Source organism: Octopus bimaculoides, chromosome 16 (assembly GCF_001194135.2).
Source record: "Octopus bimaculoides isolate UCB-OBI-ISO-001 chromosome 16, ASM119413v2, whole genome shotgun sequence".
In the NCBI taxonomy this organism is placed as follows: Eukaryota; Metazoa; Mollusca; class Cephalopoda; order Octopoda; family Octopodidae; genus Octopus; species Octopus bimaculoides.
Window position 1 is genome coordinate 22,449,586 of NC_068996.1, and position 18,356 is coordinate 22,467,941.

Below are 18,356 nucleotides of genomic sequence, written 5' to 3' on the forward strand. Positions count from 1 at the left end.
ATATATATATATATATATATATATAATTTATTAATGAGGGTAGAAATTGATATTAATCAATTAAAACCAGTGGTCTAGCATATTAAAAAAATCCGAAGGTTAAAATTATATTACATACAAAAATAAGAGGAATGACCAGCAAAAGTGGACTCCTATATGCTAGAAATAGATGCCGAATCATCTAACCACGAAAAAAATATGTTCTGGAAATCATCCGTGGGAAATCTGTTTTAACAAGACATCCATGTTAAGTTGGACATGAAAATTACCTTTTGGTATTAACACTGCTTCTGTCAATAATAATATGTGTGTCTCCTATCACCACTTGACAACAGGTGTTGGTGTGTTTGTGGCCTCTGCAACAATGTGTCAGCAAAGAGACCGGTAGAATAAGTACCAGGCTTAAAAAAAGTACTGGGGTGGATTCGTTTGACTAAAATCCTCTAAGGAGAATGAGCCAGTATGGCTGCAATCTGATGACTGAAACAAGGAAAAGATAAATAGATCTTTATCAACTATTCCCAATGCATTTGTTTTCTTGTACCTCATTATATGTAAAAGCCTCTGGCATGCACACACACATACACACCTTGTGAATCAAATTAATGTGATTAAATGCCAGGAATTACATTCCTGAAGGATAGTCTATAGGGAATTTCAGAGAAATATAATACTAGAGGTGGGATAGGTTGATTGGACAAAGGTTTAAGTAGAAAGTTTGATGGTCAAAGTTTTTTTTTTTTTGAAAATGGTTTCAGGATGAGAAACTAGTAGATTGAATAGTAGTAGTAATAGTACCACTTGAGGCAAGCCTTGATCATTGAAATATGGTACATAGGTAGCTAGCTGAACAACTAAGTACAATCCAAAGATCAAGCTATAATGCACTTTTGTTTAACTGAGAACCAGTAGTTTATCATATGGGCATTGTTATGTGGTTAAGAAGCTCACATCATAGTCATATGGTTTTGCGTTCAGTTCCAGACAGAGCAGGTAAATGTCTTCTGCTATAGCTCCAAGCCAATCAAAGCCTTGTGTGTGGTTGTGGTAGATGGAAACTGAAAGATACTCATGGTGTATATGCATGTGTGTGCGTGTTTGTATCTCCCTGTTTTCATAGCATAGATAGTTATAACGAAACATCACTGTCACAAATCTAATGTCCCTTATTTCCAAGTCCAGCCTTGGGAGAATTATTACATCTTGTTTGGAAAGTGAAGAAGCGAGGGCTGGCAATAGGAAATCTACTTCAATTCCATTTGACCTTTGCAATCTATGAAAAGTGGGCATTAAAGAGATGATGACACACTCTAGCAGTCCAGATATGTTGCGCACTACTGTCCAGTCCATTCTCAATACACTGTAAACTGCAACTAATACTCATCTTTTTCACATGTCTTTTGTGATGGTGCTGCACATCTATCTTAGTACTTTATTTGGTTGAAATGAGGTGAGTGATTACTTTCATGTTTTTTTTTTAAATACTTCTCAGGATTAAGTGGTGGTGGTGGTAGAAAGGTATTTTTAAGATGTAGCAGTTTTCTGGATGCTTAACCTTTAGCATCCAGAAATATTCTGGTTTTATGTTCAAACCAACCAGATTCAGCACCTCACACCTACCCTACAATGACATTCTAAAAATAAACAATTACAAATTGGAAACTTTGAAGCTGTGAGATAATGTATAATTAATTTAAAACAATGTGAATAAATAAGCATTACATTTGACATGAGTAATCAGAATTCTAAAGGGTAATGGTGATTGAAATGACTGAATGGGAGTGACAGCATACTTCACACTATTTAAACTAACAGCCTTTAAAACTACTGAACCTGCAGCATTATCAGAACCAACTTTCATTTAAAAGGGAGTGGGAAACCATATTCATATTTGAATAAGATATCTTCAGGAATAAATTTTATTTTAATTTTGTGCAACCAATCAAACATTGAAAATACAGAATGATTCTATATAAGATACTGTTGTGTTTTGAGACGTAGATGTTTAGATACATGGAAGTTAATTACTCTTTTACTTGTTTCAGTCATTTGACTGCGGCCATGCTGGAGCACCGCCTTTAGTCGAGCAAATCGACCCCCAGGACTTATTCTTTGTAAGCCTAGTACTTATTCTATCGGTCTCTTTTGCCAAACCGCTAAGTTACGGGGACGTAAACACACCACCATCGGTTGTCAAGCGATGGGGGGGGGGGGCAAAAACAGACACACATATATATACATATACATATATACGACGGGCTTCTTTCAGTTTCCGTCTACCAAATCCACTCACAAGGCTTTGGTCGGCCCGAGGCTATATTAGAAGACACTTGCCCAAGGTGCCACGCAGTGGGACTGAACCCAGAACTATGTGGTTGGTAAGCAAGCTACTTACCACACAGCCACTCCTGCGCCTAATTGTACATGAAGATATAGGAACTGCTCTTTAGATCAAAAATCAACTTTGAAGAAACTTATGATGAAAGACATTCCACCCTCGACAAACATCGTTTTTGGGGGTGTCCTCCCCTATCTAAGGCATTATTTGAGGAAGATTTGGTAGTTATTTCTAGCAGTGTTAAAACAAACTGCTCACCACCTGTCTAGGTGGTCTTTCAATTTTTAGTGTTTCTCTTCATGTGTAGATGGGCTCAAGATTTTAAAAATGCAGTTTTGTGTACTTTACAGTTTACATAGATTGGAGGGTGGGGACAGTGTAGACAGGACTTTGCATAATCTATGATGCAGTTAATACATAATTTTGTACACCTCTGTTGGTTTCTGTTCGCCAAATATAGTATATGTTTGTGTTTATACACTGTTTTGCATTGATATAATAAATCTTCTGTAAGTACTGGGAATTTTATAAGTGAACCTTTGTACGTGCGTGTGTTTGTGTGTGTGTGTGTGCGTGTTTGTGTATGCATGTGTTTGTGTGTATGCGCATGTTTGTGTATGTGCGTGTGTTTGTGTATGTGCGTGAATGTTGTTGTTGACTGATGTTTGTTTATGTTCTCTGGTGTTATATTAAAATGAGACATGGTAACATTGGCAAGTGCTACTTTAAATGTTTATTTGTAAAGATGTTCCTCAGCAAATTGATGAAGGGTTAGATTAGTTTTGCAGATGTGTTTGGAAGAGTGTGAGAGGATGCTGTCATCTGTGTACATTGTAAGAAGGAGGAGTTAAGTGGAGCCATTGAAAACACTACTCTACCTGGCTGTTGAACTGTTTTATAAGAAATAACATTTAAATCTCTTTCAAAACACACTAGCAGGAGTGGCTGTGTGGTAAGTAGCTTACTTACCAACCACATGGTTCTGGGTTCAGTCCTACTGCGTGGCACCTTGGGCAAGTGTCTTCTACTATAGCCTCGGGCTGACCAAAGCCTTGTGAGTGGATTTGGTAGACGGAAACTGTCATCATCATCATCATCGTTTAACGTCCGCTTTCCATGCTAGCATGGGTTGGACGATTTGACTGAGGACTGGTGAAACCGGATGGCAACACCAGGCTCCAATCTAATATGCTTGTGTGTCTGTGTTTGTCCCCCCAACATCGATTGACAACCGATGGTGGTGTGTTTACATCCCTGAAACTTAGCGGTTCGGCAAAAGAGACCGATAGAATAAGTACTAGGCATCCAAAGAATAAGTCCTGGGGTCGATTTGCTCGACTAAAGGCGGTGCTCCAGCATGGCCACAGTCAAATGACTGAAACAAGTAAAGAGTAAGAGAGCATCTTTAATAGGAAAAAAAATTATGATTAACTGTGTAGTTTTATGCATAAGTGGAAATTAATAATTTTGGAAGATTGCAGCATTAATTATAGTAAAGAATACAGTTCGACAGAAATAAACTTCGTGGTTAACTAACTGCTTGAAAGTTAGCTTGTCTTTATTTTTGTGCAACCAATCAAACATTGAAAATAATACAGAATGATTCTACAAGATACCGTTGTGTTTTGAGATGTTGTAGATGTTTAGATACATGGAAGTATACAGTTCAACAGAAATAAACTTTGTGGTTAACTATCTGCTTGAAAGTTAGCTTGTCTTTATTTTTCTGATGGACATACCATTTCAGATATGTAAGCAGACATAGTTGTTTGGTAAGAAGTTTGCTCCTAAACTACAGTTTTCAGTTCAGTCTCATTGCCTGACAACTTGGGCAAGTGTCTTTATTATAGCTCTGAGCTGACCAAGATCTTGTGTGTGAATTTTATAGATGGATATGTGGAACAAGCCTGTCTGTATGTACATGTGTGTGTGTGTGTGTGGGGGGGGGTATGCACATGTGTTCTGTGTTTGTATTACTATCTCCTACATCATATGATAGTTGTAAACAAATGTCACCGCTATACAAGCAGTGTCCTCATTTCCAATCTGAGATTGGTCTGGTCATGAGGAAATATTCCCTTACTTGGAAATAGGTGACAGTTGGTAACAGGAGAGGGATTTGGTTGTAAAAAATCTCACCTCAACAAATTCCATGCCCTCTATTCCTTCAAGGTAAATGTGACCGAGAGGGTGGAAGTGGAGAGTACAATTGAAGGAATGATAGAGGAGGGAATAATGAAAAGACACAATAACAGCTACATGTTTGTTGGAGATCTGGAAATGGAACAGAAAACAACATGATGGCATAGTAATAGAAACGAGTGATGGTAATAAAGAATGGGTGGTGGATAGCAACAGAGAGTGGTAGATGACAATGAGGAGTCACATGGAGGAGAGTCAATGATGGCTAGCATTGATGGTAAGGGGTACCAAATATGGAAAAAGCTGGAACCATTTCTTTTTATGCATGCTTCAGAGTATAGAAGCAGTAGAGTGACAGATGTGTGATGGTGAAAAATAAGTAGCATGATAAAAGAGATTATGGAGGAATTAAATATGGACAGATGAAATGGCATGTCATTGCACAGGTGAATAGGAGGGAGGATGAATGGTAAATATAAGAGGGTAATAAAGAGTAACTAATTAGTACAACAAACAAGATCCAATGTAGATATAGTAAACACCTCAACCTCTGTCACCACCATTTTAGCCATGTGTGCAGGTTTTCTCCAGCACTGGTGTGCTGCCAACCATGACAGTTCTTTGCCAGGGTCAGCTTTCTTGGGAATAGCCTTCACTACTTTGCTCCATGTCATTTTCTAGAGGCTCCTCTTCTACAAATTCAACCACTTCAAGTGCTCAGTACTTCTTAATGAAACTACTATTCTCCATATATATATATATACATCTCTTATCCATACTAATACAATCTTCTTTCTCTAGCACACTGCATTTGATCTCTCCTATGCACAGCTTTCCCCTCTACTCAATTAACACACATCCTGTGAATCATGCTTCCATCATTTTCTTCTAGCTATTGCAAATTTTCTGCATTAAAGACCAACATGCTACTTTGTACATATACACCATACAGCTTGCTTGTTTTTATTACTCAGAGAGAAAAATTCCTTTTATCAGTAAAGGTAATAACTCACAAAATTTCTTTTTATCCCTGGCTACTATGCTTTTAGTGCACCCACCTTTGTTGCTAATTAAATCACCTAAGTAAAAACTATCAACTACTTTTAGTGAATTTACTGAAAGAATATATTTCACATGTATTGCAAACTACTTGTGAAGTCTATCATTTCTACCAGTGTAACTGCAATTTCATAACTACCTGTGCATTTATAGTTTACACTGGGTAAAATATGAAATTTCTACCTAGTTTTTCTGTTTCTTTTAAGCATTGCCATTTTTCACACATGGCAGAATCCTATTTTCTTTGAAGATTTTCAATTCAAGGTTTTTTCCCACTGAACTTATTACTAACTGCTTCTGCACACGATCTGTATAGATCCTCATATGTATGGATCCCCATAAGCTTTTCACCTATCATTAATTTCTTCAGTGATGACAGACATGAAACTCTGTTAAAGATCCTCTGGATCAATGAATGCTAGGTCTCATTCCTCGCAAAGCACTCAAGCTATTCATCAATCTGAAATCAGTTCAATGTTGTAATGTTTTACAGAAAAATCAGTGTCAGCTAACCATTTATTGTTGACTCATTAAATTGAAACAGTTGTCACCCATATATATATATATATATATATATAAATATATATAATAATATTGGGGACAAAATCCAAAATTACAGGTAAAAACTCAATTAAAATCAATTTATAAAAAATTAAAATTAAATTGAATTTTATAGATTAGAAAATATATACAAATATATAGTTTTAGGGAAAATAACCAAGTTTCATGAACTCATCGATGAAAATCCACTATCACATATAGAAAAATTAATAATTAAAAGCACAATAAATGAGTATAATATAAAACAAAGTAAATATCATAAGATAAAGATACTATCTTTATCTTATGATATTTATTTTGTTTTATATTATACTCATTTATTGTGCTTTTAATTATTAATTTTTCTATATGTGATAGTGGATTTTCATCGATTAGTTTCATGAAACTTGGTTATTTTCCCTAAAACTATATATATATATATTTATACCCCCACTGTACAAAAGAGACCTATAACAATCCTTCTCTTAATGTTGATCACGTCAACAATTAAATTCATTTAATGATAAATTTTCTCACAGATTTTGCAAAGAGTCCTTACAGAATACAGAATGGCAGTATTCTATATCTCTTCTTTCAAAGTCTTGTTCTAATATTTCTCAAGTCACTTGAACAAAGTTTTTTTGAGTTATGTAAACCATAACTATCATAGACATGCCACACAATTTTCTTAATTCCTTGACCTAGTTCAGATAGCGTGGAACTATTTCCATTAGCATTATATGATATAGCAAAGCAGCAAGATGGCAGAGTCATCAGCATGCTGGGATATATGTTTAGTGGCATTTGGTCTGTTTTTACACTCTGAGTTCAAATTCCACTGAGGTCAACTTTGCCTTTCATTCTTTTGGGGGGTGAATAAGATAAATACCAGTGGTTGTTGTAATTGATTTATCCCTTTCGCCAAAATTGTTGGCCTGCTGTAGTTATATAGCAAGATAAAGGTGGTGAACTGGCAGAATTGTTAGCATGCCAGACAAAATGCTTAGGAGCATTTCTTCTGACTCATTAAGTTCTGTTGAGGTTGATTGCCTTTCATGCTCTCAGAATTGATAAAATAAGTACCAGTTGAGTATTGGGTTGATGTAAATGATTTAACTGCCCTCAAAATTGCTGATTTTGTGCCTACAACTGAAACATGATATAGCAATATATATAACAATTTATTTGCCCCTATACAGTGGATAGTTACCTGAGAGCTCCATAAGGTCAAGGTGTTTGATGCTAATCTAAGTATACTGTGGTTTGTTAAATAAATATAGCCGCTCCTGTAAACTGCTTTGCCCAGAGGCCTATATTGCTGTTAAGACAATCCTGCTACTATATGAGTAATATAATACACTTCAGCTTTTTTCCTGTCATATGATCGATCATATCAGGTCTCTGCTCCAGTACTAAACTGTCAGTTCATAACCATGACATGCAAGATCTTACAATAGAACATTTTCAATAAATCTGGGTTGGTAATGTTTCTAATTTTCATATAAATTTCCTCCAAACCTCCTAGTATATCTCTTCCCCTACCATGTCATTTTACTTTGTATCCTTTTTGTGCCACTTCCCTACATTAACAGAGTATGTAGCTGACAGTTTTGTCTACTTCATTACCGAGATAGTCTATTTATGCTTTAAAGTTTGCTCTTATCATGTGTTTGTTCTTGTTTAGCTATGATAAAGATTTCACTATCCCTCATTAGTTCATTTTTCATTTCCACATTGTCTTCTGTTTGTCAACAGGCATAATTCATTCTTTGTCAAGTTCATTTACTTTTTGTTTTGCTATTTCTTTTTCTTTCCTTTAAGTATTCTCTGTTGGTTTTATGGGTTGCAACAACCTTCAAATGAGTCTTTTTTTAACCACTCTATATCAACTTAGCCTGCAAAGACTTCAACTATGACTAATTAAATACATTTCATTACTGATGTGAAATATTTGCAAAATAAATGAAAGTAAGGTATGGAAGTGAGGGACAAACAATCTAAGATTTTTTGAAGTCAGCACTACTTAAATACCATGTTCGTGATCTTCTTTAGCAGAAAGTGCTCCAGTTTCATTAAGAGATGCATCTCATCAACAGCTTCTATATCAGTAGTTACGATGTGTTACATTTGCAATTGCTCACTTCACTCCTCTTCGCATGCATTTCTACACAAGGACAATTCTCCCTTCTACCATCCATGGTGGTAGACTTAGCTGTTACACACTGATAAAGTTGTCTAGTCAAGCGAGTATATGACTGTGAAGTAGACAAGGAAATCCTAGACTAAAGGCTTTCTAGTTTGGTACTTTATTTCAGTAATGAAATTATACTTCCAATTCTACCTTTGACAATTGTATTTAGTTTGTATCCATTTTGTCTTAAAAAAAACTCCTTATTCCAAATGTTATTCAAGTACTGGCTTGTTTCATTCACTAAGGGCTGACACTTCAATCTGCTGTTGAGTGAGTTCAGCTATTGATAAAATTTACCTTCATTATTCTTAAATAGTGTATTTTATTGATATTACTCGATCTATTGTCGATTACTTTCTAGTTTCTCAATCTCATCTATGGCCTTATTTTATTTTCTATTCCCTTGATTACAATTTATCTCAAAAGCTTGTTTATGATATTATCAACATTACCATTTATACTTTTTCAAGTTCTATAGACACAAAGTCATTTCAACTGGTTGCTATAGTATTATTGCTAAGCAAACACTACAGCTTTGAGGAGATACATGACAGAAATGTCAAACTTTTCAAGAATAAACAAGATGACAGTAAGCAGAGTAACAAGATGCATTTGTTCCATCTAAAATGAACAAATATAAAACAATTCTACTATATGTGACAACAGGACAACGATGAATATAAATTAGTTACTATACATATTTAGTTACGGATGAATACAGCATTCAGTTTTCTTCTGAAAGCATGATAATAACAACAGATTCCCAAGCAAGGGAGTGGACATAACAGATAAGGCACAACTTGAATAATGCAGACAAAAATAATCTAATAATGATATTATTACATTATAAATTGTTTAAGACAACACAGGTGACCTCAAAAGTACTTGTGAGCCAAAGATTAAGGAAAACAGCTGCACACTTCACCATCATCAAATTCCTATGACTTCTCCACTAGTACATTTAAGAGGCTGGTATTCAAGAAGCAGTAAGGGTAGGGTTTCAGTGAACTGAATGACTGTGAAAATATTGATGAATAAATAAAACACAAAGTAGAAATATAATACAATTAGTAAGAGTAAACAGATGAAGCTCTATTGTTAATATATATTCACTGACTGACTGAGAGAGATGTAAAAGAACCAGTTCTGCAGATCTATTCAAGCTGCACACAGAATAGAAAAACTGGTCAGAAGTTAAATAGCTCATGCCACTAATAATTGTGTAACTAAGCAAGTTATATTAAATTTTCTCTAACCAACAGGACTGAATGAAAGAAAAAAAAAAGTGTTCTAATTTCTTGAGCTGACATCTATCTGTGGCAAACACAAATCTATGGAATTATCTACTAAACAACAAGACTGAAAATATGTTCTTTTATTCTTTTTACTTGCTTCAGTCATTTGACTGTGGCTATGCTGGAGCACAACTTTTAATCAAGCAAATCGACTCCAGGACTTATTCTATTGGTCTCTTTGCCGAACAGCTAAGTTATGGGGATGTAAACACACCAGCATCGGTTGTCAAGCGATGTTGAAGGAACAAATAGGCACATGGGCTTCTTTCAGTTTCCGTCTGCCAAATTCACTCACAATGCTTTGGTTGGCCCAATGCTATAGTAGAAGACATTTGCTCAAGATGTCATGCAGTGGGACTGAACCTGGAACCATGTGGTTGGGAAATGTCTTCAGTTTTTCACATCAACTTGTCTGAGATCACCTCAGATACCCCAGATTCTCTGCAATGAATTTCTTGCTTTTAAGTAAATAAACAACCATCATTAAAATCTCATGTTAATTTGTGTTCCAAACATTAGATTAATAATGACAAAGCTATATTAATAAATTCTTCAAACTAAGGTGCATATATGGATATGTGGTAATTTTAAAACCTAATTTGCAATCAGTCTTGGGTTCAGTCCCACTGTGCAGCACCTTGGGTAAGTTCCTTGTACTATAGCCCTGGGCTGACCATGCTTGCAAGTGAATTTGGTAGATAGAAACTGCATGTGTGTGTGTGTCTATGTTCCCCACCTCACCATTTCACAACTGGTGTTGGTTGGTCTATCCACTACAAAACTTAGCAAGCAGTCTGGCAGAAGAGATTGCTAGAATAAGTACCCTAAGTACTGGGGTTGATTCATTCTATTAAACCCTTCAAGGTAGTGCCCTAAAATGGCCACAGTCTAATGACTGAAACACGGTAAAAGCAGTGTATTTCAACAGATCTATAGTAATGAAAAGGTTAAATACTAAAAGGGAAAAAAAATCCATTCACAAAGCTTTGGTTTGCCACAAGCTGCAGTAGAAGACATTTGCCCAAATAGGACTAAACCTGAAACCATGAGATTTCAAACATCCCAACCAAAAAGCTACATTTGTGCCTTGTAATGTAAATATTAAAAATCACTTCACTCTTAAAAGCAAGGTCAATAGTTTGTATGATTATTAACTGTTAACAACAACTAAATCATTGGGTACGTAGTTATCTTTAGCAGTATCTCTTAACTTTAAAATAGGATTAAATAAATAATAAAGTACTCTCTCTGTTACTGACTTTAGTTTTTTCATTCATGTGACACTATAAGCTAAGAGACAAGACACCAACCAACCAACCAACAAGACTAAAATACAAATGAATACAAAAATAAATAAATAAATAAATAAATAAGCTCATTATTTCTTATACAATTTAATCTAAGCTTATTAAAGTACTGGTGAGCAGTGTCTATGTACTGGTTGCAATTCCTAGCTGAAAGCCAAATAACTTTATGCTGCTTGCACCCTATTGAATTTCCCAGCCTTGTTCTGAAATTTGAATGCTAGAGTGAAACCATCACCTAGTTTTATGAGGGTCTTTAGTGAAGTCTACAATGTTGTAGGCAATCAGATCTATTCTCTGATCTAAAGATAACTTCCTTCTACCAGCCTCAAAGGCTTAAAAATTGCTAAGTTTGTTGCCTTTCCTCTTCTTACCAAACCATAGCATACACACATAATTTAACATCTGTTTTACATACTGGCATAACTTGAATGGTTTGACAGAATCCAACAAGCCACAAGGACTATGTCAAGCTCTAATGTCAGCCTTGGCCTGGTTTCTATGGATGGATGCCCTTTCTAATACCAACCACTCTACATTGTGTACTAAGTGCTTTTTTTTTTATACCACTGGCACTAGTGAGACTGCCCAATAACTTGCAAGACAAGAAAAGAAAAAAACAAACCCTTGACTGAGTGATGGTGTATTTGAGAGAGAGGGGAAGTAGCTTTATGCCAAGTGTTGAGAGGCTAAAGTATGAAAGAGGGACTAGCACATGTGATTTGCTACAGAGGAGATACTTGGTTACTCTTAGAGCATTGGACAAAATGTCTTGCAATATTTCTTCCGGTTAATTACATTCAGAGTTCAAATTCCACCAAGGTTGACATTGCCTTTCATCCTTTTGTGATTAAATAAGTACCAGTTAAACACTGAGGACAAGCTAATCAACTTACTTCCTCTTTCTAAATTTTCTGGACTTGGACCAAAATTTTAAATCATATAAGCATTGGTGGGAGTAGCAGGAAAGATAAAGATGGTAGTAACAAGGTGCCAAAGCAAACTTTCAAGGTACAAGATAGTATAAGAGAGTATGACTAGAGCAGTGGGTCTTAACCGGGGTCCATATGGCCTCTGATGATCCATATCAGATTTTTGGGGGTCCACACAACAGTAGTATTTTGAGGTTCCTTTAAAATATTTTGCTTTAGATATAGGTATGTATTGCAAGTAACATCTAGACTTCTTTCTCTAACATTTTACACAGTTGAACCTAAACCAATTAATGTGTGAAAACATTAATAAATACCTTTCTATAAAACTAGTTTTTAAAAATTTAATGGCTAGAAGAGTCCACCAGAATAAAATAGCAATCAAAGGGAGTACATAGATAAAAAAAGGTTGAGAACCCCTGGACTAGAGGATGAGGTGGGAAGAGAAGGAAGGTAATTTCATAAGTGCAAAAAAGATAGGAACAGATGGTTAGAATGAGAGTGGAATGTAGTGAGTGATGAACAGAGTAGAAGAAGGGAGTGACAAGCAGCAATCTGTAGATAGATCAGAAAGTGAAGAGGTGATGTGCAGGAGAGGGTGAAGGACAGAGAGAGGAGATGTGGTGAATGCTTGACAAGGCAGGGCCTAGCATGTACAGACATAAACAAAATGCTTTTAGGACTCCATGAATCTGAGTTGAGAAATTTGCTGCACAATCATAAGGCTTCTCGTCCTGTCCCACAGTGAGGCATTTTTGGACACAAATCTATAGCCCGGGCCAATCAAAGCTCTGTGAGTGAGTTTGGAAGGAGGAAGAAAGAAGTTCATCGTAGATGCATGTGTTTGCATGCACACATATAGGTGTGTGATTGTTTACATTTATGCTTCTCTGCAAATGAGCTATAAGCAGTGACACTGTTGAAATTACGCCTATCATTATATTATTCCTTGGCCTCGCATCTTTGAAGACATGCAAACTAAGAGACCTTCTGCTTGAAAAACATGTAAGAGATAGAGTAAGAAGGGCATCCAGATGTACAACAGTGCCCAATAACAACTGTTTAACTCTTGCTAGCATAGAAAAACAGAGAAAAATGAATGAAGAGGTGTGTAGGACAACTTTTAGTCTTGTCTAGTGCTGGTGACATAATAAAATGCACACAGAACACACTGTAAAGTAGTTCATGACAAAGATTATCCAGTCAGAGAAAACAAATCAAAAATGAAAAATATATGAATGAGATGTGGTCCTGCAAGTTATCTTAGGTAAGCAGTAACTTTATATAAGAACTGATGCAAACTTTCATGACATGTCAAACCCATGGCAGCAGAGAAAACGGCTGTAAAATGATTATGAAATACAAATCATACATGTTGTGAATTTCTGTCACAATCAACAAAGTTTTGACCTGTTCACAGCAGAAGTGTTAAGGCCACTCCTCCTGATGAAGAGGACTGGCTTGCAAGAGCCCTGTGCCAGTGCCACGTTAAAAACGCCCAGTGCACACTGTAAAGTGGTTGGCGTTAGGAAGGACATCCAGCCGTAGAAACCATACCAAAGCAGACTGGAACCTGGTGCAGCTCTCTGGCTTGCCAGCTCCCAACTCATGCTAGCACGGAAAACGGATGTTAAAGGATAACATGATGATGATGATGATACAACATTTTATTTGATTAGTGATACAAATTAGAAAGTTTCACACCTCATTTCACTAGCTTCACTCAAGGAAACACATTAGCATTACGTCACTAAAAAAATCTTCATAAGTAATATACTTAAGGGTGTGCAACACCCTTGAGTTTTATTGTAAACAGGATCTACACATTAAGAATGAGTCAGTGAGAAAGCCTCTATACGCCGGCTCGGAATGCTAGAAATAATAGTTAAATCTCTTTCAAATCATGCGGTCTTAAAAAATAATTGCGTAATGTAGCCCTGATATAAGAAAAAAAAAACGAGATAATCACAGCTGGAATGCATGTGAACATAGATCTCCTGGATCACGGCTGATTTAGGGTTTAAACAACAAAATTATGTGAGATCACGAAATATACAAACTCAAACGTTTTGTAAAAAATAAGTTTAACCCTTTAGCATTTAAACCGTCCATATCAAGTTTATATATTCTTACCTGTTATATATTCATAATTGACCAGATCCGGTCTCTCACGCCTACCTTACAATATCATTCTAAAAATAAGCAACCACATCATCGAATCCTCAAAGCTATGAGATAATGGATGATTAATTCAACACTATGAATAAATTAAGCATAACATTTCAGAGTAATCTGAATACTAAAACGTTGAAGTGACTGTAATTATCATAATGACCCGGAAAACATGAAATGACGTTCGAAAAAAACTTTTGCCCTGCCTTACTCTTAAATAGTACGGATACATTTTGGACCACGTGTTTCCATGATAATGGACAACTTTTACATTCTTCTCTCTTTCTATTGGCTCAGTCAGTCTTTCATCCGTTTTTATGCTATGACTGTTTATCCAAACGGCTACATTAACGTACAGTCAGGTGAAATATTTACAACCCTGAGATGTCACAATAAAGGGAAGACTTCTAAAGTGAAAGTGGAGATCATTCACTGACTGGTATAACTAGTGTGTGTGTGTGTGTGTGTGTGTTTGGAACAGAATGAATAAGATTTACTGTATTTAACTTCGAGAGAAAAAAAAATTACAAATGTTCACTACCTTACAAAAACTATACTAGCTAATCAAATGATCTCCTCTAAATGCATTAAAAAACTATATTAAATATTCAGAATACTATTTTAGAAACTTATCAGAAACGTTTGTAGGCTCAAACGTTCTGTTTGAGCATACAAATTAAAAATTTAGCTGCGGCAAAATGACTAAGACAAGATATGATAAATTTGCCTTTTCAATTCTTCAAAATTACATTTGAAAAAAAACAAACTTGCATGTCAATATCCATCAGAAAGATCAGAATTGCAACAAAAATTTTATATACCATAGGTCAGGGGAAAATGGCACACGATATGAAATTAACGAAATTCGACCAAATCTAAAAACTAAACATAAAATATCCTTTATAACTTCATGATATACTGGAGTGGGTGGAGGCGCAATGGCCCAGTGGTTAGGACAGCAGACTCACGGTTTCAATTCCCAGACCGGGTGTTGTGAGTGTTTATTGAGCAAAAACACCTAAAGCTCCACGAGGCTCCGGCAGGGGATGGTGGCGAACCCTGCTGTACTCTTTCACCACAACTTTCTCTCACTCTTACTTCCTGTTTCTGTTGTACCTGTAATTCAAAGGGTCAGCCTTGTCACACTGTGTCACGCTGAATATCCCCGTGAACTACGTTAAGGGTACGTGTCTGTGGAGTGCTCAGCCACTTGCACGTTAATTTCACGAGCAGGCTGTTCCGTTGATCGGATCAACTGGAACCCTCGACGTCGTAAGCGACGGAATACCAACAACAACTGGAATGGATTTCTTCCAAATATATTTACGTAATGTGCAGTTAAAAAGAAGAAATCAATGAAATTTGTCATTACTCATTTTGACTCCTTTTTGAAAACTGAAAATCATTAAAGTTGATAGTGAGAGGAAAAAATTGACTTGAAATCCGTTGGAGAAAAGAATATTGACTACAAAACACCAAAAATTATCCAGATATTTTATCAGCAATTTCAATTATAATCGGTTTAAATTTCTTGAAAAGAAAAAAGTACCTGTCAAATGTTTCAAACTCTCTAAACCTCAACAACTATCCTGACCAAGTTTTACTCCTAAAGGCGATGCAACAGTACAAAATGATTATGCAGTACTTTAAGATTGAATGGTTTCAAGCAGGTAAAGAGAAAATAACAAGAAATCAGAAATTACTCATTACGCATCGCCCCTACCTATGAAACGTTAGCACTTCTAGAACTATGGTGTTGATGGTACTTGAGTTAAACTAATTTCTTTAGACACCCCTACCCTACTCCAGAGAATACTGATGTAGTATTTACGTTACACAGATTTTAATACAATAGTATTAAAATCGGCAAAGAAGGATTCCAGTCCTTGTTGGGACTTTTAACAATCAAAAAAATACTGCTTTACCTTGAAATATTAATTTCACATAACTTGAAATAATAGATTTGACAGTCAAAAAATTTTAAACTATACCAAATGGGAGGGAACGGGACGCACTCCCCCTCGGGCGCGCTTTTATAGTGGCGGCATCTTTTGGATCTGCTGTACAAGTCTATAATAGGTTTGGGGACCCGGGAGCAGCAAACTCAAGGGCTTACCCAAGTGGTACACACTCTAGTTATGCTACTGATCAAATGAAAGTAGCACATGACAATTTTCAAGTGTTTTTTTAGAAATGTCATTAAAAAAAAAAAAATTAAAAAAAATTAGAGCCAAAACAATAGATACTTATGTCATAAGATTAACTCAAATAATAAATAAAAAAATATAGAACGAATGAATTTTTAAAAAATTGACTGAAATTTAAAATGGTTTGAACATGGTGCATATAAACGAAATTTTTACTGTTACATAAAAGAATGTTTTACTGAAGGGAAACACTTATTTCACTCTCCACAAACACATAAAACAGACTGTTAATTAAAAATATTATTAACTTCGTTTAAGTTAATCATTTACAGTTTGTTAGCATCTATTTGTATTTTTCTTCATTGCGGATGTTATCACAACGGGTTTATTCTGATATACGGTAAAATCAGCAATTAGAAGAAACAATGACCTACAATTAATTTTAACTTTTCTTGGAATAAAAACAATCTCTCAAGGGGTAATGAAATATTTCACTATAAACTTACGTTAATTTTGATAATGTATGAAGCTGGTAGGAAGGAGGTTCCAGTTAGGAAAATTTGTAGCGAAAACTTTTTTTTTCACGAATTGATAATGAATATAAAGTATAATGCCGATGATCATGTTTTGCCTGATAACAATATCGAGTGAAAACAGCCAATCCATTAAAAGGTATTAAATAATTGACAGTATTGAGAGAACAATCAGAGGCAAACAAACTGCAGCCCGTGGAACTTTCTGAACGGCACACCAACGAAAAATTACTTTGAATTTCATTAAAAAAAATTTTTTAGTAACACGGGGCCGCCCGATGAGGAGCTGTGTCTCATGCAACCCGCTTCTCGGAAAAGTTTGGTCATGCTTGGTATAGAAATATATAAACAAATAAGCCTTGTCGAATTTATTACTCACCTCAAAAAATTTTAATAAACACGTATTGTAATCTAATGATGCGGCATTCTGTTCAGACGATGGTACTGTAGTCCGGTGAGTAATTAGAGTCACATCAGACGGCTTTTGGTGTGAGTTACCCATACTTGTTCAAACCATGAAAACGCAAATGTTTGCTGAAAGAAAGATAAAAGACTCCATTCAAACTGGATACTTCATGATCAGAAAGAGATCGGAAATTTTGATACACACACATACACAAATGTGTGTGTGTAGAGAGAGAGAGAAAGAGAGAGAGAGAGAGAGAGAGAGAGAGAGAGAGAGAAAGAGAGAGAGAGAAAGAGAGAGAGGGAGGTGAATAGGAGAGAAAAGAGAGAATACTTTATAAAGTATTATATAAAACACGTATAAACAAAAATTGACATTCCCTATTTGTTTCTATCACTGGACTGCGGCCATACACAAACACTAGCTCAGTCTATCTTCATTTTATCTTTGTTATATGTCGACAGATAACAGGATATGAGGGAAAAAAAAAACAGACTACAGACTCTCTCGCCCTCTCATACACACATATACGACCAGCTTCATACATCTACTAAATTCCACTTACAAGATAAACCTGAGGTTACATTTTGCCTAAGGTGCTGCGTAGTGGAATCGATACCGGAACCACATGGTTGCGAAAGGAACTTCTTAACCGTAGTCATATATATATTGCCTTCGAAACACGGAGTAGATGAAATAGGGACAACTGACGAAGGGGTATACTCTTTATGTTGCACGTCTCGTTTCTCTGTTGGCTTTTTTCGTTGTTCGAATAAAGTTTGTTGTGTTTAACGTTTTTTTAATGTCCTGTACCCATATATGCATGCACACATATATATAAAATCGGGGTTAATGCAGTTTCGCACCTCTCATTGAAAAATGCATTGTTTTGAAAAGTTTTTTTTCTTCAGATTCCTACGTTTTAGATGTCGGAGATTACGAATATGCAAAATAAATTAATAAATAACACCCCCAACACCACTTCCCCCTCCCATTTACAATTTTGAACTTTTTCGAAATTTTTTTCCCCTCATGTTTTAGATGACAGAGATTCTAGATATGCAAGAAACCACGTTTTGAAACTTTTAAATTCAATAAGCATATAGACAGGTATATAATGAGATACAGATAAATAGATAGATAGATAGGTAGGTAGGTAGATATAGATCGATAGATAGATAGATATAGATAGATCGATAGGTAGATAGATATAGATAGATCGATAGATAGATAGATATAGATAGATCGATAGATAGATAGATATAGATAGATCGATAGGTAGATAGATATAGATAGA

The 18,356-nt window shown here is 35.6% G+C and overlaps 1 protein-coding gene across 3 annotated transcripts in view; it reads right to left on the minus strand.

The window, feature by feature from the left end:
* LOC106870288 (uncharacterized) overlaps positions 1 to 18,356 on the minus strand; it is a 40,847-nt gene that overhangs the window by 20,256 nt on the left and 2,235 nt on the right. The window contains exon 2 of one of the 3 annotated variants that reach the window (XM_014916309.2): positions 17,033 to 17,187. In XM_014916309.2, the coding sequence (XP_014771795.1) occupies positions 17,033 to 17,155 (123 nt within the window). In that variant the 5' untranslated portion in view covers positions 17,156 to 17,187. Of the gene's footprint in view, positions 1 to 269; positions 530 to 16,626; positions 16,696 to 17,032; positions 17,188 to 18,356 lie in introns of those variants that run through there. The other 2 variants (XM_052973579.1, XM_014916310.2) reach the window with 2 other exon arrangements.